Source organism: Anopheles funestus, chromosome 2RL (genome assembly GCF_943734845.2).
Source record: "Anopheles funestus chromosome 2RL, idAnoFuneDA-416_04, whole genome shotgun sequence".
Taxonomy (NCBI): domain Eukaryota; kingdom Metazoa; phylum Arthropoda; class Insecta; order Diptera; family Culicidae; genus Anopheles; species Anopheles funestus.
In genome coordinates this window covers 60,342,107-60,365,305 of record NC_064598.1, presented here as the reverse complement: position 1 = coordinate 60,365,305, position 23,199 = coordinate 60,342,107, and the positions used below count along the sequence as shown (strand labels likewise).

Here is a 23,199-nt window from a genome sequence, read left to right as displayed (position 1 = left end):
TGTCGACGAAGGAATGTCCTATTTTCCAGCAGAAAAATATGTTAAAAAAGCGATTTTCATCGTTATTGTAGGAGGCCCACGTTGAGCAATATTGTTGCACATGCACTTGTTGATAGGTGCTACTGCTTGGCACCCAAAACGACTCATCATCATCATCATGATCCCCTGGCCGTATTCCGTGCTCACAAAGCTACCAACTCGCAGCTGCAACAGCATAAGAAAAGCATACGTACATGGGCACAGGCATGGGTACATGGCGGCTGTGGAAGAAGCTTTTCGCGCGCGTCACTGAGGAACGCTCACGATCGTATTAGACCCCGGTGTGTTGGATTTTTCTTGTCCTCTCATACCAAACGGCGTGATAGAGAAAACCGATATCGGGCAAATAAAGTAGAAGAAATGAAACGAGACAAGGAAGAAATACTATCACACTCACCGTAGAGATAGAGAGGGACACAAATGGAGCAAAACTGTCATCCTCCGAACCATGCGTGCGACGGTTCTGCGCCCCAGCACGGGATTCGGGCTTGTATAAATATTGTAACGGTCGCTGCCGGATCGCTCATATCGTAGCAGACTCAGTTTTGGAACGCAACGGTTGACGGACAAACCCCGACACCGACACGTGTTGTAAGTAGCGCAAGGGCCAAGTGATCTAATAAAGTACTGCTTAAGACCAGTGTGCTGTGCCGTACGTTTCTGTGACTGTAGTGCAGATTTGTGCAAAACTCTACTAGTTCTTGTGGTGCGACCTCATCCAAACCGTACTATTGTCTCGAGCGTTGTTTCTCATGTGAGTAGCGTTTGTGGTACGATTAAGTTTCGGTAGATTGGGAAGAGGTGTTACGCCAAAGCTATAATGTTTGCCATCCTACCGCTTCTAATGGATAAATGATGCCCGTGGTCCAAGTTTGACTTTCAATATCCTGCTCTGTGTGCGCCTGTTTTTGGGCATTTGCCACTTGCCTGCTTGAACGGCAGGATACAAACATGGGAAGGACGACCATTGAGGCAAATGTACATAAATGCATCAAATGCGTGTCCGCAGCAAACAAAAGAAGACGAATGAAACAGTATTAGCGAAAGTATTCGGTTAGGTCAAGTGCACTAAGTCGACGGGGTTTTTGTTGATTGATTTATTGGATGTGTGAGTCGTTAAATCCATTACGAATAGTTTTATGTCTCTCTGGCCACTTTTACGACCTTGGTATGCGAGGAAAAGCATGTTATGCAGTGACTAATTAAAAGCGTACAGCGCTACCTACACTGAGCAAATAGGTCTTGGACAAATAGGAAAATAGGAAAACGAGAAAGACAATTAAAGCACAGTTTCGAGCAAAGTTTAAAAAACTTGTTAAACATAACTTTATAATATGCAAATATTCAGTTAACTAAAACTTTTTAAAATAATTGACCAAATAATGAGTAAAATTTGTTACATCTAAGATAGCTACAAACGGTTTAGGGGAAAACAAGTGTCTTTTGGAAGTTTTACAAAAATAATGGTTAAACTACTATTAGAAGTGTAGCGTTAACCTTTAAACAATAAGCTAAAAATTAATATGTTAGTTACAAAAATAATTTTAAATCCTATAACACTTATTTAATTGTTGCACTATGATTATATAGATTAGTTCAATATTGGTACAAATTTTGGTACAAATTGGTACAAATTTTGTTAATTGTATTCTTGATAATTTTGCATACAGAAAACTATTACGATTTTGCCTTTTTTTCTTACAAACATAATCATTTACTATGTAATTAGTATTTTTTAACCATAAATTAGATGTTACATTATGATTAATTAACAACAACAATGTTAACAAAAAACAACATTAACAAAAAAAATTATTTGTTGGAAAAACTTTTTACAACCCTGGATTCAACATTTTTATTTTTGAACCTAAGTGTGTATTCTACCGTTAAATCAAACAACTATCTTTAATATTGCTAATTATATGATTTATTTTTCACAAACAAACAAATATCTAATGTGTCTTTAAAAAAAATGAATCTTGAAGCAAATTTTGCTTTAATATTTTTTCTTCGTTAGCAATACAAAGGCACTAGTTGCTCCGGCTTGTGTGATATGCAAATGTAGAAAACAGTGTCATGCAACGGAAGGGAAACCCGAGCACATTAAAATATCATGTGTCAAGGAAAGTAAAATATTAACCTGGGACATGTTGTCCTTTCTCCCCCATTCTTTACAACACAGAACTGCTACACAGCAGTTCATCATCAACCACCAACACATAACGGTTGGATTTTTCACCTTTCGTCTTCCGGCGATCGTGTAGCGTTCCGGGTAAAAGGGAAGAAAAATAGAATATCTCAACTAACACTATTGTTTTGACACGCTTCACAACAGACATTTCCATCCCCCGAGGGAGCCGGAAAAAGGTCATTTTAATTGCCTTCAAATAACTTGCCGTTATCAATATCGAATTGTTGTCTGCGTGTTTTGTCAGGCTCGTTAATGCGTGCAGCATGATTTACGTGCATCATGTCCCATGGCGCTGTCCATTCCTTCGAATCGATTCTTTTAGTGACAGAAAGTTCACCCATTCAAGGCACCTTCGTCAATCACGCTGACAGCTATCAACAGGTTGAAATCATAAAAAAACGACCGATTCACTCGATTGTCCTTTGCTTGATCTGGGTCATTTTTTTTTTCGTTTGTCAAATTCCATGACGTCAGGAGGTACATACATGTATCATCATAACAGTGAAAAATTGATCGAAACAATGTTGATTGCATGTATGATGATGGTGTTACGTTTTTTTTATTTGTCAGATGAATTGATTTAAATGCTAGCTAAACAACGAACTATAACTATACTGTTCCTTTGGCTACTTAAGCGTCTCATGCCATCTCACCATTTTACGGTTTTGTAAGTAAATGGCAACTTTCTTCATTAACCTGTAATTGCTCATAAATACTCAAACTCCCTGGGAAAAGGATGGGATTATCTTCTATTTTGAGACCGCATCCTACAGCAACCCGGACTGATTAAACGATACATGATAGACGATGGTACAGCTAACGTTTGGGAATAATTAGCCACACGTCGTTTAACAAATGGAGATAATTACATCGTTCAAATTACCACAAAAATGACTCCCAACTACCGTCACACATCTGTTACGCTACATCCCCTAACATGGTGCTTTCAATGGGTTTGACATAATCCAAAACCGCAAGATGAAGTGAAAAAGGTAAAGTTTATCCTTAATTTTACGCTCTGCCGAATTGGAAATACCATTGCTACCGCCGGTTTGCTGCAATACCATTCACACAACGCACACACACACAGACACACATACATATATACAACGGAACAAGTGGGTCGTTTAGAAACCCTGACCAAGTCCAACGATTTTTTTATTGTAACGAAGACGCTTAATGGAGACGCCTGGTGTTTCTAGCGATCCATGATTAATGAGCTCATTCGTGAAGGAAAGGGAAGCTGGTTTTTTCTTTAAATTTGTTTCACATTTTTTTAAATAGTGAAATGGAACTGTAAAATTAACATCCACTTTGCATTTTATAGACTCCCAAAAGGGGGGTAAAAGAAGACAACAAAACATCAGCTCGCACAAACGTACACTCATCATCTCGGGTTCCATGATGTTGCCGGCGAACAATCGAACTGTCACTGGCAGCATCGATCACTTGTGGATCCTGTAATCGACAGCAAAATGTATATAAGAAAAAAACCACTCACAGTGAAGAAACTTTCAAGCCGACTCTTTATTTCCCTTCTCTGTTTCTAGTGTGAGTTTTGTGTTTTTTTTTGTTTTGTGGTTGTTGCAAAGATAATATTGTATGTTCTCGGGCCCATTCCCCATTAGGAATGTGGCCGGGTGACAGTGCTTCCCTAGAGCAGAGAGGTATATAGTACGTACGCGAGACAGATAAAAAGTGGGCCGTACGTGGGTTGCGAGTTAATTAGACGACAGCGCGGTAGCTCTGTTAGGCTACTCATCAGCTGACCACTGCTGTGGGCCGTTTGTGTAACCCGGGAAGCGTTTTTTTTTCGTTAGCTTAACACTATGCACTGCTGTAGAGTGAATTGAAGTTGTCATTTGCATCTACATGGAAGCTGCTAAAACCACATACGTACCAAGTGTTTGGAGACAAGCGATGTCGAGTTATGGTCGAGAAGGTTTCAATGTGGTTACTTAGAGCTACACAGATGTGTGTTTGGTGTGTAATAGAGCTTTTTGCGCCTAACCAGGGACACCCTTTTATATGTTTTGTTTGACAGAAAATGTATTTAAAACAATCCTTTTAGAAGGGTTTAATTAGTTGTTGAAATCATACTTTTATAAAAATGATTTAACAACCTATAAAAGTCATGAAAATAAATTAAAGAGTTCATAAAAGCAAATAGAATAGAAAATTGTATAAACAATTTAGGTACTATTTTAGATAAAAAAAGCTCTATTGTTGAAACAGGAAATGTATGTCCCGTCATGTAATTCCTTTTCCTTTTTATTCCATCAATAGACCATCCTTACATTGTATACTATTTGCTACCGGCTTCGCTTTACGCTGGCATTTCGATGCATAATCCTGCCAATTCAGTGCAGCTTATGCCTGATAAATATTAATCTTTATGAAACTACATCATCAATCGACAGCCGCTGGCGGAATTTCAATTTACTGCATAATCTTAACTGGACTCTTGATGCCCACCCCGGTGATCTCCTGTTCCCGGTAGCATCTTCACCTGGTCTTGCCATTACAAACGCCAGTCACCGCAGAATTAATTGTATTTTATTTTCATAACGCCACAACTTTCCTTCCACCACAACCTCTGACGGTGCTTTTGTACACTTTGAACTTAACCGAGATTTCTTGACTACAATCTTCCACAGTGCGCTAGCGGAAAACGGTACCGGTGGCAAAAAGCGCAACAGTAAGAAGTGCCCTTCCCCCTTTGGCACGGCAGAACAGAACAGCAATTTTCCCGTCCGGCAGCGAAAAGTGCACCGAATCTTTCCGAAAGCAACTCATCGGCCCACCGACTCTACCCATGGCTGCTCCAGCGACACCTTCGCGACAGATTCTCTTCGTCCTGGCACTATTGTTTGTCGTGAAGCTGGGCTCCGGTCGACCGCAAAATGCAATCGATAATCAGGTAGGTGCTTGCGGTTACTGCTGTACAGGTACTTATCAGGCGGTGAAGTCGCACATGCCCAAGTCCGTCAGGGATCGAGATGTTGCTGCGTGAAGCAACAGCATCGCTTGGCGTTCGTTTATTATTCTTCAATTTGTGCCACTTATTTCTGAGCATCGTCCTGTTGACCACACTGTCAACGATGGAAGGAGTCGTATTTTTTCTTCATTGTTGTTTTTTATTATTTTTGTCATATTGTGCTTTTAAAGCATTCGTGTGAAATAGTTTACATTCTATTTACAACCTTTCCCCATCCATCGGCAGTGACACCGTGTACGAGGTATAACAACTGCATTGGCAAATGCAATTCGCAATTAATAGCATAGTGGCGAGCAAAAGGATCGCACACAAAAAAAAACACCATCGCAGTATAAGGGCCACAAGCCACCATAAGCTCGTGGTTTTGCGTTGAAACTATCGCACTTCATTGTGTCGTCGATGGAAGCGTGCAGCGTACGGTACGATACGTAACGGTAACGCTTGTCAGCATAAATTCTGAGCACATAAACAAGCAATCAGTATGGAATGGAGGCGGAAATTGACGACAAGTGGTTGCTCACAGAAGCACCCTTAGCAAACGATGGTAAAGTTAGCTTCCCCGGGGGTTTACCATCCTGCGTACGTATCCTTTCACCTTTTATCGGCAGACGATGGCTCACTTTGAAACGATGCTTCCCCCTGTATGAGTGTTAAGGGTTCGAGCCGGAGATCCTTCATTCCATATACGTAATCGGACGTTTCGATGGAGGTTATGATTTATCGCGTTAGCTGCTTCTGCCAGACCAGAAGTTTATGATCCTTCTTTGCTTGCTGAGCCTCGATTCTTACGGGTTCGGTGTAATGCTTCATGTGTGAAATCTCTTCTCACATCGTATCTTGATGGTTGTTTGTGTGTCCAAAACAAATCAACAGGTGTTTTCGTCAATACGTTGGTTTTTCTTCATGGAAGAAAAGGACAACTACGGATGAAGGGTGTTGAAGAGTTCAAAGCGTGTCACGTGAACTAATTTGCGTACATAAACGTTTGGTTTGTATCTGATCCATATGATTACATTCTAATGACGTACATTAATGTGCGTGGTTATAATATCCGTTCTGATGTTGGTTAACAAACATTTATTACATTGATTTATATTTACTTTTCAATAGAACATTTCTAATATGTTTTTTTGAATATCTGAATGTTGTTTTTTAATAAAAATTTGAATGAAATTTATAAGACAAATAAGATTACAATTCATTAAAATGTATCTGGTGATGTATTAGGGTAAAATAGGAAAATTTAAAACGAAATTCTAAAAATCTTGTTTTATATTTCATTTTTCTTTTTTATTAATTAGTCTAATTATTATTAATTAATTTTATAATTATCATTAGTCTCTCTCTCTCTCTCTCTCTCTTCTTGGCCTAAAAACGTTTTTTTCGTTACGGTATTTTTGGCTTACTTCACTTATTTTTACTACGTTACCGGATCGTCAGTCCTTGCTAGGGGGTATACGGTCCAGATGGGATTTGATACCCGAACTTGCCTGGTAAAACCGGCATCCTTTATCACATACACCACCGGGAAGCCCCCCTTATCATTAGTATTATTGATTAATTCGAATCGTCAGAAAAAATATTGTACCGATTTGTTTACCTATTTTACATTATAAAACTAAATAGTTTCAAAAAATATTACAATTTACCTTCCACATAAAATATGTGCTGAATATCAGCGTCATTTGGAATGCATGAAAGAAACAGTGAAATATGACTACATATATAGTATGACTTTGGGTGCGAGACGTTTCTTTAGTATGGCAGACGGCAATGAAATATTTACCATTCAGCCCATTGTGTTGAACAAAACCCATGTTTGTCTTTGCAGGATCTGCCCGAGATAAACCCGAACGAGCTGCGAAAACTCTACACAAACTACAACTCGTACGTATCGAACCAGTTGGACAACTATGGGCTGGATCCGTTACAGCTACAACTGTTGGCTCAGTACGCCCAGAGCAAGTAAGTCCACTGCGGTGTACATACAAAACTGCACAAACGATTAACGAATCAATTCATCGCCTGTTGCCCATTTCTCTTGCGCTCATGGTTCTATTTTCCCCGTCTGTCTAGCGCCATCAGCGGTGGTGGTGGTGGCTGGGATCAGCTGTACCGGGCGCCAGAAATGAAGCGCCAAATTCGGTACCGTCAGTGCTACTTCAATCCCATCTCCTGCTTCAAGAAGTAAGCGTCCTTCTCGGTGCACTCCATCACTAAAGAACCATGTCCCCCCGGGGAGGAGAAACCATGTTGCAGAAGGGGCGGGAAGGGGGCCAGAATGTGAGTTTAAGCTGCGTTTCCAGTTCCTTCAATCTTCCATCCCGTAGTTGTGTAAGCTCCTGTTCGGCCTTCGCCAGCATCTCTATCCGGTCGTTAGCCGCTAGACGCAAGTGAAATGAATTTCCAATGGATGGAACTCTCTGTCCGTAAGACGGGGCAGCCATCCGAGGAGAGTAGGAGAAGGATCAGATGGAAAGAATGGAATGTTTCGTAATGTTTGTTGATTTTCGGAATGGAACGAAACAAAAATATACACACAACAAAAAACAGTTAAGAATCATACAAGCCAAAACAAACAAAAAAAAACAAAAACACACATAGGACCTCATAGTGTCGAGGTTATCTCCGGTATCGGTTGCTGCTAATCTATTTGGTGTGACAGGGATGTTTGTAAATGTTTAAAGTCATATTTTATCTACGAAATAATATCGAACGCGAATGGAAGAATGCTAGAAGCTGAACAGAAAAGCAAAAAAAAAAACGAAAGACTATTGTAGTAAAACAAAAATACAATATGGCGATCATTAGTACATACACACAACAATCTAGCAAAAGCCCTATTGCCGTTTCTCTTTGAGGTGAAATACACAATATATGTAACTACATGTAAACTAATTGGGACGGTTGATGTTTGACGCAGGATCAGAACACAAACACACAAAAACAGGAAAAGCAAAACAATCTCAAAAAAAAAAAAAAATTACAACCACTCCCCTCCATTTGCAAAATTAATGCCTTTCTTTACGAGCACTGTAGATCCTTTTATTTTTAAATATTCTTTCATATTGTTTTCGCTATCCATTTTTTATGAAACACTAAAGACAACAGGTCTCCCCAAAATTCAAAGAAGACCGAGATAAACATTTGAACGACTTTTCCCGATCAGTCAGGGTTGGTTTCATCTGAAATACATCAAAACGAAAGGAAGGTGTTAAAAAGACTCTAATTCCATAAAAAGGGACCTGGAGGTCCCGATCACCGTCATTTGGATCTCCGTATACTATCACTACACTACATCCGAGATGGGGGAGAAGGATGTATTGTGAATTATGTTTCACGCATGACCGATCATATTTCTAGTCCACACATATACACTTGTTCATAAATTCCTAGCAAGTCATCCGTCTATCCTGATGCCGCTAGACTAGACAACACTGCAGGCAACAGAAAAAGGCTCATAAACAAAAACGTTTTAAGGACTCTTCATTCTGTACTGCAACAGGAACTCAACACCGGACCCACACACACACACACCTGAGCACAGATCCTTACACCTCACACACCTTTAACGTTTCACACGACAATTGAAGCATCTAGCTGCACACAATGTATTTACACGTACATACATTCATATATTTATCGCAAATCTCAATAAACTAGAGCTGCTGTAAAAAGACGTATGAAGTATGTTTGGTACAGAAGACGCTCGGGCTGTGTGTTGTTTTGTTGTGCTTATCAAATGGAAAGAAAACATACCCACAAACACACACACACACACACACTGATTTTAACACTAATGTCATTAATTGACCACTTTCCTTCCATTACTCTTCCGCGCCTTCATGCGTACGTTTGTTAATTGAATCAGGGCCGCGTGTCTTTTTCAGCAGCGGCGAAAGAACTCCACTAGCTAGGAGATTTGTTTACTCACTACAAGGATTTGCATCAAATGCCACGTGTTGTGGGGAAGACTATGTAAAATTTAATTCGTTACCACCGAATCGCAACAAAAAAACGCCTGAATGCGTGTTGCGTACGGATTTGCCCTTTAATGTTTGATCAGGTCCTTAAGCCGGGACGGCCGGCCGAAAAGGAATACAGATTAAGCTTGCATAATTCATCCCGTGCTGCTAGCTTTCGTCACGTTACTTTGCTTTCATCAAAATATCATACGGTTAAGGGATATGATGATATGGGTGTGAAAAAGTCCAAGTAACTGCCAACCATCCATCCATCGATGTATCAAATGCGGCTCGTGAAAGTATGTCGGGGTGCGATTTTTTTTTGTTCGCACGGGACTACTCGAGTATTGCCGTGAGGCTTGATGGTTCCCATGCTGTCCAGATCCTTTAGTGCCGGGATGCCCTTCTGCTCAAGATGAAAAGTTACGTTACGTGGAAACTCATTCAACATGGTACGCAAGAAGGTGTTTTGCTCTTGTGTGATGCTTTGGATTATGCAGGGTCTTCGGTGTCAAAGGACACCAACATACCGTTGTCCATCCGGGTTGCCCGTCAGCAATACTCCTATTGCCGGGACCACTTCTTCGGTACACGTGTTGATTGCTTACATTTTTTTTCTTTCTCTCTCTCTCACACACTCTCTTTTCGACAATGATAACAAAGCGATAGTGACTGTCAATGCGTTGGATGCTGCTGGAGGTAACGTAACTTTGGCGTTTTACAGCTCCGTCTAGGAAAGTGTCAATATTTGCCTTTGCCTTCGTTACTTAAAAAAAAAGCGAACAACATTGAACATTGAAACATTCCATACGAGTGAGTTTTTTTTCATACATACATAGGTACTCCGAATGTTGCAAGTGGGTCTATTTATGTATGTGAAACTGTGTAGGCGCTGCGTTTTTTCATATCTAAACATATGAATCATATTTATTTCACTACCGATTACCGAACGTTTATGCGCGTGGAAGACATCAACCATTTCTATTCTCTATAACCGTTTTCTGCCTTACTAGTTCAAACGAAATTAAAACTGTTTAAACAAGTCTGTATAGATACACGTGATGCAGACAACTTCAAAAAAGATCTCCAAATAAAACCAAACCTCAAGAGAAAATAAACTTCTTTGAACATACATAACAAATATCACTTCAACACATTTCTCGCTATTTTAGGAAATTTGTGTAACTATAATATTCAAAAATATGTGGCAATCATCACGCTCAGATTATTAAAAACGTTAAATCGCCATAACGTACAATTAAACTTTTTTTATCATTTAAACATGTCTCTATAAAGATTTTCATTTTTCTTAGTAGTAATTTCGGAAGTATTAAAGATTCGCGAAGAGAGTGCTGGTACTAAAAGTGAAAAGTTCTACTTAATCCAAGTTTCGACCGTTGTGATAGGTATAGATTTGAGAGGAGAAGTATCGAATATAACTACAAGCTGTCTTACATACTTTGCTGAATCGCAAGGAAATGTGATACACATTACATTTATTAATTATTAATATTAATAATAGTCTATTTTAGCTTAAGTTGATCAGTTGAATTCTGGAAATTCATATTCTGAACGGTTATGCTGTTGGCAAATGATATTTAAGAATTAGCTTGAAAACTACACTAACGCGCATTAAAACAAGAAAAGGTACGTGAAAACGAATCTCCTGCATTTGACGCATTTAACAGAGCAATAAGCTAATAACAGAATCAGAACGATCAGAATAACAGAATAATAAGAATTTCACCAAATTCTGTATAAAAAGGTCTAGGTTAGAATCGTTAGAATTAGAAAAAGGTTAGAAATCGTATGCTTAATGACGGTATAAGGTACTTTAAGCTTACCATGAGCTCATAACCTGATCGTGAAAGTCGTGTTTAATCTTACTCAGTTGTACGATATTTTTTTATTCAGATAGAACGGCCTGGCAGTTGTACGATATAAAAGTATTAAAAATATAAACATGTAATTGTAATTTGAGAAAGAAATGCGATAGAATGGCCCATAGCCTCGAAAGAAATAAATCATTTTTTCTTGTATATATTCACAGTTCATGTAACTGCCATTTCAAATCTAAACGTCTTACGTTTGACGTCTTATGATTGACCTCGCAGCAGATTAGCCCAGCATGAAAATGGTTTTCCGACGTTTCTGAAGGGTTCCATGTAAATTTAAATGAAACGTTGTGGGAAAAAGATAAATTTTAAATCTTAATGTTTTAGAAGTTTTGAATATACTGTTATACATTCAATTTCAAACTGGAGTGAATTGAGGCTTTTTGCACCCTTTGATCCTATTCGAAATTTCAATTAGTACTTCCAAATAAAATCATTTATGCTTAATATTGCGAACATTTTTTCAACAATTCATTTCCACATTGAACATTAAAAAATATACACAAAACAGGTACTGTAGAATCACTGTAAGTGTTTTCAAATGAACGCATAACGAATCGTTATTATTGGAAGTAGGAATACCGATCCGCTTTTTTTGAGGACCAAGGTCACTTCAGTTTTAATTGCTTTATTTTATATACATAAAATATACATATACATGAGCCATATAAGTAAGTAAATTTACGAGACATTGATTTTGTGCAATTTTATATAAAAGAAATCAATTTTAATATCGCCTAGACCAAGTAGCAGTTTATAAAAGAAGTAGTTCAAAGAAAACCCATACTACCACTTTGATTGGAAATATTTTTCAACTCTATTTTATTTTCAATGATAATACTTACCATATACCATAATCAAAGAATGAAAAACCAGATTCCGAACATATGATTCGTTATTAATTTATTTCGTTGTAATGTCTTTATTTCTTACATACATTGCCGACTGCTTATACCACAACATTCCGTCACGGTATTTGCTGTCCGCTTGCGTGTTTGTATAAGTTTAACGTTTTCTTGTATTTAAATACTGATATTGCTATCGTTAACATTTTTAAATAATGCACTAACCAATAGGCCCCTGTTCTGCTCCTGGAAACAGGATGAAATCGTATCCTCCCACTTTCCACATGGATAGCAACATCTAGTGAAATCGTTTATTAGTGAAATCATTTTACACACACGCACGTTGTGTCGATTGTAATCGCTGAGGGAAAGTGGTTCAATTGGACACTTTGTAAAAACAGTGCACAACAAATTATGAAAAACTGTGACCATTCTTCGTAGAAAGTTTTTCCAGAGATGATTGAAAACTAGAGCTGTCTTTTACATGTTTATGTGTGTGTGTGTGTTTTTTTGTTCCATCATTTGCTAACCGAGCTACAAAAGGACACATTTGACTAATGCAACAAGCTTTACCTCTCTACACAGTTCATAAACTAACTGAATAAATAACGAGAAATTAACAACATTGAGTCGCCGCTTCGTGTTTGCTCCTGCTTATAATTATCCTTATCCTTAGAGTTTTGCGTGAACATATCAATAGTTTAATTGCACCAGGGCCACGATAGGCACTCACTGAAATATGATCGTTTGTTACCTTATTTACCGTACAGGAGAAAATATTTCCTTCAGAATATGAATGTTTGAGAATTTATGATTTTTTCCATAAATTGGAATCCTTCGCGTGTCCAGACCACATCGAACGCGTAATGTTAGTTTAGTGAAATGAAAACACATTCTCACATTGTGTTGTTATTGTTTCTTTGGTCGTAGAATACACCGATCACTGTTTGCGATGACCCTCGCTTTGCAGCATCGCTCCGTGATGGGACATTTCGATTGCAGAATTTTTGAAGGAAACACTCACTCTCGGTTCGGTAAATAGAACTTTTTGTTTCCCCATATCTTTTGTTCAACGAAACCAATACGATCACGTACACGTGTCTTTTGCTGTGAGTTGGGGAAGGTTTCTATGTTAATGTTTAAAAAAAAAAATCCAACTTAATCGTTAGTATTGTACATGTCCCGGCATGTCGATTGGAAAAAAACGGCCTGCACTCGGTGTCCTGCCTATGTAAGTAAGTACGTCTGGAAACTGGATGGAAAATGGAAAGGCCTTTGCCAGTAAGCCACCAATCCCGCAAACGAGAGTCGGTTAGGAGTGGGAGCGTACGATCAACCAATCGACCCTTCGTTGCTCGGTGGCCGATTGGTGGGAGTTGTGTCGCCTTTGCTGCTACTGCTGCCACTGCTGTTGGTCCGGGCCGGAGGTGTTGGAGCGGGTACGCTGCACAGAGCACACGGACAGGGACCACCCAATTTTTTGGCCAACATCGATCGTAACTTCAATGCCGGCCCCAGCTTCATGCCGAGCGAGTTCGTCAGGTGTTCCTCTGTTAGTAGCGGCAATCCTGCACCGTCGATGCTCTGATCACGAAAGTTCTGCGAATGGGAAACGGAGGACAGAGAAACACGATATTAGTCATTGCTCGACAGATAACAACCGAATAAGCTAGGCAGAATATTGTACCGGGTCACGCTCAAAACCGTTTGCCGATTGTATCGTAAAGTCGTGGCATATCTAACGACACAACCTAACACCAGTCACACCAATCATAGATCGTTCAGTTTTCCAGGATAATCGATCCACTTTTTTTTCGGTGGTTTGATTTTTCAGACTATTTATGCTTTGTTCAACGACATGTAGCATTCCTGAACGCCACATTCGTGTATCTGGTGGTTGGATTTGCTTCTCTTGCACGGTATGCAGAGTTTGGTATTTTACCACCAATGCAAGAAACATCTAACGGAAGGACAGCAGCTAGTTCAACCGGCACATTCTCTTAGTGGCCGCCCGCTGCCACAGGGGAAAAGCGAACGCAGGATGAAGAAAAAATCAACAACCACCCTCCTAATGATAGCGTTGGTGCTTAAATTGTGCTTCCTTCCTACCGGTGGCCCATTGCATGCATGAAGCTAAAACAAAGCGAAACCAAAAAAAAGCCATATAAAACAAGCCACAAATGGCACAAGAAAAGCAGGGCAACTTGTTGCTGTTGATGATGCATAAAGCTAGTGCAGAATGCATCGCGGACCGTTGAAGTATTTTGTGCTCGCGTTTCTGCCACTGACTGCTTTCGGGGGTGTGCAAGTACAAGTAGACAACCGGACAGGATCTGTGAAATCTGTGCCAGTTAGATTCGCAACCATAAACGAACGCAAAGATTATGCATATCACAAAACCTGCCCGATGCGATCGAGAATGTGATCCAAAGATGGCAGAGTTCGCAAAGATGCTGAAGAACAGGCCCGGACGCCGAACAACGAAATCGTAAAACGAACGATCCCGTTGGCACGCGCCTTCGGGGGGCCAACGTCACGATCCTACCATTAAACTTTTGTAATAACAGAGTACGCCATTGCGAGGGGCGGCTACATGCGCCATTCTGCCGACGGGCGATGGTCCTATGCATCTCGGTTCTAATGTCATGTGGATGAGTGAAATGTGCAATCGTCTAATGCATTTTTGATGGGATTTTGGGGATGATTTTGGCTTCGCATTTCCCCATTGAAACCAATTTCGGGTAATGTATATTCAAATAATTTAAAGGTTATAATATTCTAAAAATAAAGTAGAATAACAATAAACAATATTAAAGGAAAAAAGTATATCATTCAATTTTTCAAACAATCTTATCAAAGCATGAAGTGAATAAAGATTTGTTTTGTACCAATACTGGAGGTAAATATGGTTTCTAAAAATCCCCATTAATTAACATGACTTGACCAGAAGCCCTTTATTTAACCTAGTCTAGTTAGCTCAGATAGGTGGAACATTTATGGGGCGATCGGTGTACCAAGTGTGGTTCGTGTTCCGGTGCAATGCACATGCACCTTCATGTTGCGCTCGTGTTTGCTACTATTTAACGCTACAAAAACGCCTCGAGCATTAAACGACGAATATACGAATACAGGCGGAAAGGTTTAAGAAGCATCTAGCATAAAATGCTATGTTGATTATGCTGCCATGCGATTCGGTCTGTGTCGGCCGACCAACCAATAACGACTGCGGCATCATCTTCCGATCATCAGCATCAACCGGTATGTTGGTGTTTTTTTATGATTTACGAGTCTAATTTTTGTTCCTGTGAATAAACAGCGGATTCGATGGCAACGTATAATAGATCAAACTTAAATTAGTGTTTACATTAGACTTCGATGATTGCAGTACTAAAATAAACTGCGGACATCAACTCCAACTAGGTCATGTCTGTCGTAATAAATGGCGGAATAGTAAATTCCTTACTTCCAGGGATCAGTTCTGGTAATTTTCAACTCAGAGTTTCTGTACATTAAACGAAACAGTGAGGAAAAAGGCCAAGGAATGAAAATCAGTATTTTTTTAAAATAATTAAATCGAAATTGTTTAAAAACCCTGAAGAAATACAATAAATCAAGTAAACTAAACTATATACAAAGAATTTAGGTGTTTCTTCCGCTCCTGATTATTCTTTTTGGGAAAAGATCTAGGCAAGTCATTGCTGGCTTTCCTTGACTTTATTAATCAGTCAGTTACACAATTAGTGGATCAGATTCGGTACACGTCTTGTCGTGTAAAATACTCACGCTAAATCGTCGAACTGGGCCAAACTAAATTGGTAATTAAATACTTGCTTAGAGGCAAAGGTGCAGTAAAAATTATTGCTCATCAATTTGTCAAGGCAGCAAACGACTTATTTTTTGCAATCTAGAGCCAATGCCATAGATTGATATTGAAAATGTACATAGTTAAAGTGTAAACACAGATTTACGATGTACATTTTATGCACAAGATAAACAAAGTTGCTATGCTAGCTTGTGACATGTGCCGCTGATCCTCAAGGTCCTTTTAGAACGCGTTATTCAGATTAGATGATTTACAAATTCCAAACATACGAATCAAGGCGGAAACAAGTCAACTATGACAAATGAACCGTTTGGCACGGTGCACACACCTTTCCAGCCCGGCACTCCAGCGCCTGGCAGGCAGGTGGGTGACTGCCACTTGCAATTGATTATACCCACACGAGTTGTCCGTCCGATCGACCGACTCGGTCAGTTTCAGTTTCCGACTGTTGCTACTCCTCAAAACTCGATGGACGGTAATTAGCGCATTCGCATTTCAGACACTCCGCCGGTTTCGCTTCAGTTTGTGCGAAGGGCAAACGGTGCGCTTCTCGGTGAAGCACTTGCCGCTCGGTTAAAATCCAGGCCCTCCCCCTCAGGGGTAAGACAAGGTGGCAGGTGGAACAGGAATCAATCTTAGCACCAAAGCAATCGGGAGGAGTCGTTTCGGGTAGGGATCGAAATGTTAACTATATTTCCCACTACATCCGCCACCACCAATTCTGGTGCTTCGATTTGCTGCACACGGAGGAAGCAACTGAGCCAAACTAGCCTCGCATGGTTCGCTTTATCTATATGCACATTAAGAAAATTCACCCGAGCAGGAGCAGCAAAGAGAGTGCGCGTGTGCAAGCGCATTTGTGTGTGAGAGCGTGCCCGCGCGCGCGCGCCTGCTCGCGCCGACAGCAGCAATTATGGGTTGGTATAGGGTGCGGGGCTGGCATGCGCGTGCACTCGTGTACTGCATCGATGCACCAGATGCACCACGGCTTCGGACGAGCGCCTTACCGCACTCATTGTGAATGAGTGATTGCTGCAGCCGAGTACCGTTTGTTCCAAGCTCTGGCGGACCGTTTGCTTTCCTTCGGGGCAACCGACGCTAGGACGATGGTTCCGTCGTGCTCCGGAACGACGGCCCCCCGTAAAAAATGGCCTTCTCCGGAGCTCAATCAACCGCTCGGAAAACAGATCAGCAGATAAGGGGAGAGATAAGGGATGGAGCCACTACTCCCGCTACTTGCAGCGAGTTGCGTAAAATCACATTCAAACCCGGCCAGAAGCCAGACCGTTCGTACGAAAACCGACAATTTGTGCAATTGAATGCTTACGATTTACTCAATGAACCGAACGTTTACCACGTGTACTGAGGCAGCTTACTTTCGTTCATAAATCTTATCGCTGGCTGAGCCCGTGCTAAGGCTGCTACCGGCATACAGGATAGGTGGGCCGTTTGCAAATTGCTATTCTGGAGGGCCCCATATTGCAGCGGTTGGTGTTGTGCCAACAGATAAACAAAGGCTTTTCCCCGACCTCGGCTGCCTGATCCTGAAGATTTACGGCCGCTCTAACTTCCATCAAGTACCACCCCCGTTGGCTAACCATCAACGAGTATGCATCAATTATCTTAATAATCATATTCAATTCGGTGCTGTTTGTCTTGATGAGAGGAACGATCGCTTTTTATGTTGCGAATCGGTTTTAATTCCCTACCAGCATCAAGGATGAGAGGGGTGCCAAATTACAACTGTTTTATTTAAATTCTTCTACCCACTGCTACCAGTCTTCAAACGTTCAAAAAGGTTTCAGCTTAATTTTGTAAGTTTGTATCCATATGGTGGATGCGTTATTCGAAATGTTCCATTGCTCTATGGTCTGTTTTTTTGTACTGACGTGCCCTTAGGTTCACATACTAATTAATCATTTGCTTACGATATGTTGGCGAGATTTTTCTCCCTAATCGAATGTTACACGATGGTCATCTTTAAAGCCAAGATTAGAGTGAAGACGGATGGCACCTATGGCCTTCTGTGCCATTGAGAACTTCTTCAGCGGGATAGTACATGTGGTAGCACAGGCCAATCAGCTTTTGATTGAGATCCCTTTCTTATAATGCTCCTTTACCAACCCACGATCAACCAACCCTGCACTTCTTCTGGCCACTGTTAATCACCACACTCTACCACTTACGATCGCGTCTCTACACTGACGGTTAGCTACAATTTTGCTTCACAAAATCATTTTATTCTCCCTTTTGTAAGTAGCAACAACGTTTTGCGCTATAAAAAGCAATAAATCAATGCTGCCGATATAAAGCACACTATTCATTCTGCATGGATGTACCTTTCTCTTCGTGTGCGTACATATGTATGCTCGATGGGAAGCAGATCCATCACCGTGATATTCAATCGTTTCCAATCGCTAGCCGTGCTTTCAGGGAAAGGAAATGTTGGAACGGAATGGATACAGTAAAAGAATTAAGAAAAAGAATAAACCACAAACTTATTTATATTCATTGCTTTTATTAGCGAGTGGTCATATTATGACGCTAATAACCATTTTTACAGAACGTGACAAAGTCATCACCGGCTAAGGCTAGTAGTGGGAGAGATAGAGGGAGCGAGAAAAACGTGGCACCAAAATCATCACGCAAACATTGTAAATGTGCTGAAATTTGTGCAATTAATCGAACTCATATCGAACAACATTGTACGAAAGTGTAACACGATACAGCTCACCTCGATGGGGAACACGGGCGTAATCTTATAGTGCGGCCCAACAATGTTTCACCATGTTTTCCGGCAGCGATCGTTTGATCCGTTTTACCACCAACGAAACGCTCCATTAAACGCCTGCGCTTAGTGGCACGGTGTGAGAGCAGTGTGAAGGAAATTGTTATGATTAAAACCTGTGCCATATACACATAAAAGATTATGCGCCCCTTCGGAGATGTGCTGCCACTTTTCATGAAGAAGCTTTTGTGCGTGTATGTGTGGGTGTTTGTGTGTGTGTGTGGGGCAAGATTAGCTGTTCAGGTGACTAAAGTGAACGTTCGCGTTGGGAAAGAAAATCGATCCCTTCCTAAGGGTTTGATAAGAAAAGCTGACTGCCATCTTCCATTATGGCTGCCGGATTTAGCATGGCAGCCAACTCCGTTTAGCCACACTAAGAACGTGGTGCAATTTCAGTAGGACAACAAAACAGTGCAAAAAAATTTTCAAATGACACACACACACACGCAAGCACCGCAAGGGATTTGCATTTGAAGCGAGTGCAAAGTGGTAATATATTTGCTTGCTCCAATCAAGCCCGAATGAACCCGCCAGCGGTCATCCTTCTCCGTCGTCAACAACACACCTCAACCCTTTTACCTAACCCCAGCCTACACATGGACACTTTGTTTGTGCGCTTACTTTGCACCGGACGAATGGCAACAGCCAACAACAACAAAAAAAGGAAGACACGAGAACAAAGCTTGCTTCTGCTGCAACCGGCAATGCAGCGGAAGATTGCACGCTCGGGGGCACATTTTAATTCTGCCAGGCCTACCACACTACCACCAAGATCAAAACATCGTGCGTGGCCTGTGTGTTTCTGGAGGTCGTAAAAGGTTAGAATCGAACGTCTAAATTGACCGTGATCGGGACGTTTGGTAGCTTCGAACGGAGGACGCCTGCATTTCGGCATGCTGAAGAAATTTATAACGAGTTGTAACGTTTCCATATAATTTGAAGGAAACAAAAGTTTAATTCTGTTATCGGTGGGAGGTGAGTTGATTTGTGACGAGAAGAGTTATATTTGGGGTACATTTAATCAATTTTTAAAAACATAAGGATAATTTAAACTAGTTTCACAATTATACTCTTAAACTTCTTGACTACTGTTGAGGCCGTGAGTTAATTGCATTACTTTGTAAAAACTGAAACGATGTACGATTTTATTGTTCTTAAAGAATAAAAAAAGAAAATATAGTTTACAATTTTTACGCAGAAAAAGTAATTATTAGCACCGGAATAATAAAGGAAATCAAACCTTAATTCAATCAGCTTTACTTCACCCTCGATGAAGTGTCCCATTCTCCCTGTTCTAGGATAAAGCTTTAGATGGAAATTAAGCATATCACATACATGCCGACACACAACACACACGTTTATCCAAAGCTTATAAAATGGTACACGAATGGTAAGAAACTCTTAAATGCCTTACCACCGCAGCAGAACTCCGAGAAAGGTGTAAAACCAGCATGATATCGATACCTGCAGCATCGTCTCTCGGTGGCTCAGTGCGGACACCGTTCGAGCTGCTGCTCAGGAAGCATAATGCTGCAGTAATTCATCGGAAATTACAATCACCGGAGCGCATCCCACTGCGCCACGATGCATCTCCAACCGGCTCGCCCATGCCTAATGCCAATAAGACAACCGAACGGTTCCACTGCTCGGCGCAACAGACCCCCGAGAGAAAAGAGTTGCGTGTGCAAAAAGGCCGTGTTCGAAGCGGCGAATAGCGACGATTGCATCAGTCCTCCACCACCAAACGGGCGCGATAGAGGCGCACGGGCGAAATAATTGATCCCCGCGGCTACTTGAATAAAATATTTGCTACACATTTGCCGTTCGTCTGCGCATCGTCTCATTCTTTAGCGCTGTGCTCACTGTAGCAGCATCATCATCAAGCTACCCCAGTTAGCCTCCCGGGTCCTGACCTCGAAGACCCCGGCGAGTGAGGTTCGGTTTGTTTCGGGATTCCTGGAATATCTGCCCCCCTCAACCTAACCCCAAACCCTTACTAACAGAAGACGGCACAATACACTAAAGGCCACCGGATAGCCCCTCTTGATTAGATCCTTTTTTCGTTTTACCCAGTTCTTAGTTCGGACATCCCGCCAGACTCACCCTAAGAAGGGAACAACCCAAGTTACCAAGTCGGTTCGCGCGAACGGCAAAAGACATCCTCGCTATCGATTCAACTGCGACTCGGTTTTGCTTGCAGTGGGGGCAAGTTTGGCGAGACCTTTGGCCCGGGGCATATCATGGGGCCGACCGTGTGTTGTCTTCGTCGTCGAACTCGCGTCAAGACGCACGGCACGGCAGCAGTGAGCAGAACTGCCGAGCGAATCGATAGCATTTTTAATGAACCTACCACGAAAAGTGGTGCCCGTGATTCTCGAAGATTGACGATCGACCTTGCACCGATGGGTCCTGGAATCCGACGAAAATCATACTGATGAACAGTGTAAAACACCAAAAAAAAATCAAACTTCAACGAATTGTACCAAGCGCTGCCTGTGGCTAAATATCCTTTTGTAAAACGGAACGGAAAGCTGGCGTCGAGCGATAGAAAACGACCACGATTTTGTTAGGTTTTACTGTTTTCGGGTAGAACATAAAAATGAGCTCTCTGCTTCTCTGAAGTCCTTCAAATCTATGTTGCGGGAATCAAAACACACACACACGTGTTTGCGATGAAAAATGCTCAGACTCAATCAAACAATAGAATAGAATGTTCGAAATTTTATGCTAATAACATGTTTCCACTGCCGCTAATTGTAGAACACCCCGCAGACATTCGCAAAATCCGTCTTCGCACCAGAAGAAGATGCTGTTCCACAGCAAAATGGCAAGCGATGGCTCGTAATGGTTCGTCCCAAAATCTCTCCACGAATGGCTGCAATTGCTGGAACTGGAGCACCTTTTACTTTCGAAGCAACTGAGCTTTTCTCTGTTGTCTTTCATCTCATTACCCGCGATGGGCTATAAAATGGGAAAGTTAATCACAACTCCGACTCCGTTAAAGGACTTTATCGATGCGTAATGGAGAGAACAGATTTGCGCTCGAGCTCTCTAACATGTTCTTGTGTGCAGGACGAGTTTTGCAATCTTCATTTTGGGTTTGCGATTTGTGTTGCGCTTCGTTCAATCGGATTTCAGCAACAACAGCTTAAGCTCTTAATTAGTTGCAGCAGAGCGCGAAATTCCGAGAGCATATACGTCGGCAGAGGTCCAATTCAATTCTTTCCTCGCACAACAACAAAAAGCAAGCGTTACACATGACGGAAAGACACCGAGGGAAGAAAGGATACAAATAAGCGGTTATGAAGCTTAGCCCGATGCGAATGATTGCATTCGCGATTGTGGCCAAAGAAGATGGTCCTTTCCTTTTTTTCTCTCTCTTTTATTTCCTTGACTACTCCCTTTTCTCCAACATTTCCTGACATACGTTGGCCGCCAGGTTTTTCCCCGGTTGCAAGCCGCGCGCGTGAATAAAGATTTGCTTGTTTTGTGCATCTTGCTTGCTGTTTCGCAAGCGTTCGCACTTTTCGCTGCCTTTCGCTTGCTTAATTAAGGTGAGAGTAAAACACTTGTTAACCTGTCGAAACGCATTTCGGTAATTAACTTCTCGTTCGCAGATGATGGAAAAGAATTAACAGTTAGTTCGACATTCTGCCGCAGGAAGGGTTTGATTATTTTTTGCGCGCGTATGTTTTTGTGTGCGCTTGATCGTTCCTTACGGTAGATCGGCGAACAATAAAAAGGGGAGACGTTTTGATAAGGCGAGCTTTTAAAATTTCACATGCCTGCTCGATGATTATGTCAGTGCCTGTCAATGTTACGATTCCATTATGTGAATGTGATACGCGAAGTTTGTGCTCAAGTACTTTAGTACAAAAGAACACTGTCTTAAGGCTACGATCATCCTCATCATACACGAACGTCTTCCAAACCAACCTAAAAACGATTACACTCAAGCCACCTGGTACTGAATTGACATTACGCAAATCAAGCGCTAAGATCCTATCCTACTCATCGCTTTCGATCGCCTTCAATCGCTCAATCGCACCCGCACCGCTCGGTAGCATTTTGCGCGCAAAGGTCAGCAGCAAGCGCCAACAAACGCTGCTGCAGCCACAATTACCTCCTGCGATTGGTACATTAATGCGATACCGCGAAGAATGCATCCCGGCAATCGCTTCTAATAGGCACGGAAAATACCACAATATCGCAGCAATCCGATCGCAAGAAAAACCGATTCTATGCAACAAGCGGAACGCAAACGGACTGATCCTGGCGAGGGCAACAAGAAACCACTGCTGACGGGTTGCCGGGTCGAACTAAGCTGACCGTGCGCAGTAGCCCTGAAGAGAAATGAGCAGCGTACTTAACCTAAGACTAGTTTCCGCTGCAATGCAATACCCTTTCCTCTGCTAGCCAAGGGCAGAATTGGTGTTGGCGTGCAAACGAGAACTGCATCTCGCCAAACGAACGGCACTCAGCTGCGATGTACCATGGTGTTTTTTGCTCCCCTTTTTTTGTTTTGTTTTATCTTACCTCGTCAAGATCCGTTCCCTTTATCCATTGGCGCATATCGGCGGAAATCTAGCGAGAAACGATAGCAAGCAAAGGCAACAGACGCACAGTTTCACTATCCCCACTGCCAAAAGACGCAG

The 23,199-nt window shown here is 41.4% G+C and overlaps 2 protein-coding genes across 4 annotated transcripts in view; one reads left to right on the top strand and one right to left on the bottom strand.

The window, feature by feature from the left end:
• The first annotated feature begins 232 nt into the window (after nt 1–232).
• Nucleotides 233–8,932, top strand: LOC125762656 (uncharacterized). Of its 2 annotated transcripts, none has more exons than XM_049425019.1 (4): nt 233–630; nt 4,888–5,150; nt 7,060–7,193; nt 7,305–8,932. In XM_049425019.1, the coding sequence occupies exons 2-4, from the start codon at nt 5,046–5,048 to the stop codon at nt 7,417–7,419; spliced, it is 354 nt and encodes a 117-aa protein (XP_049280976.1). In that variant the 5' UTR covers nt 233–630; nt 4,888–5,045; the 3' UTR covers nt 7,420–8,932. The 2 variants fall into 2 exon arrangements, with proteins under 2 accessions (XP_049280976.1, XP_049280975.1); XM_049425018.1 differs by having other exon boundaries at nt 233–793.
• Nucleotides 8,933–11,974: 3,042 nt separating this feature from the next.
• The window catches only part of LOC125762611 (putative uncharacterized protein DDB_G0277255), a 52,901-nt gene continuing 41,676 nt past the window's right edge, over nt 11,975–23,199 (bottom strand). For both annotated transcript variants that reach the window (XM_049424924.1, XM_049424926.1), the window contains exon 8: nt 11,975–13,532. In XM_049424924.1, coding sequence (XP_049280881.1) covers nt 13,266–13,532 — 267 coding nt within the window. In that variant the 3' untranslated portion in view covers nt 11,975–13,265. The remainder of the gene's footprint in view (nt 13,533–23,199) is intronic.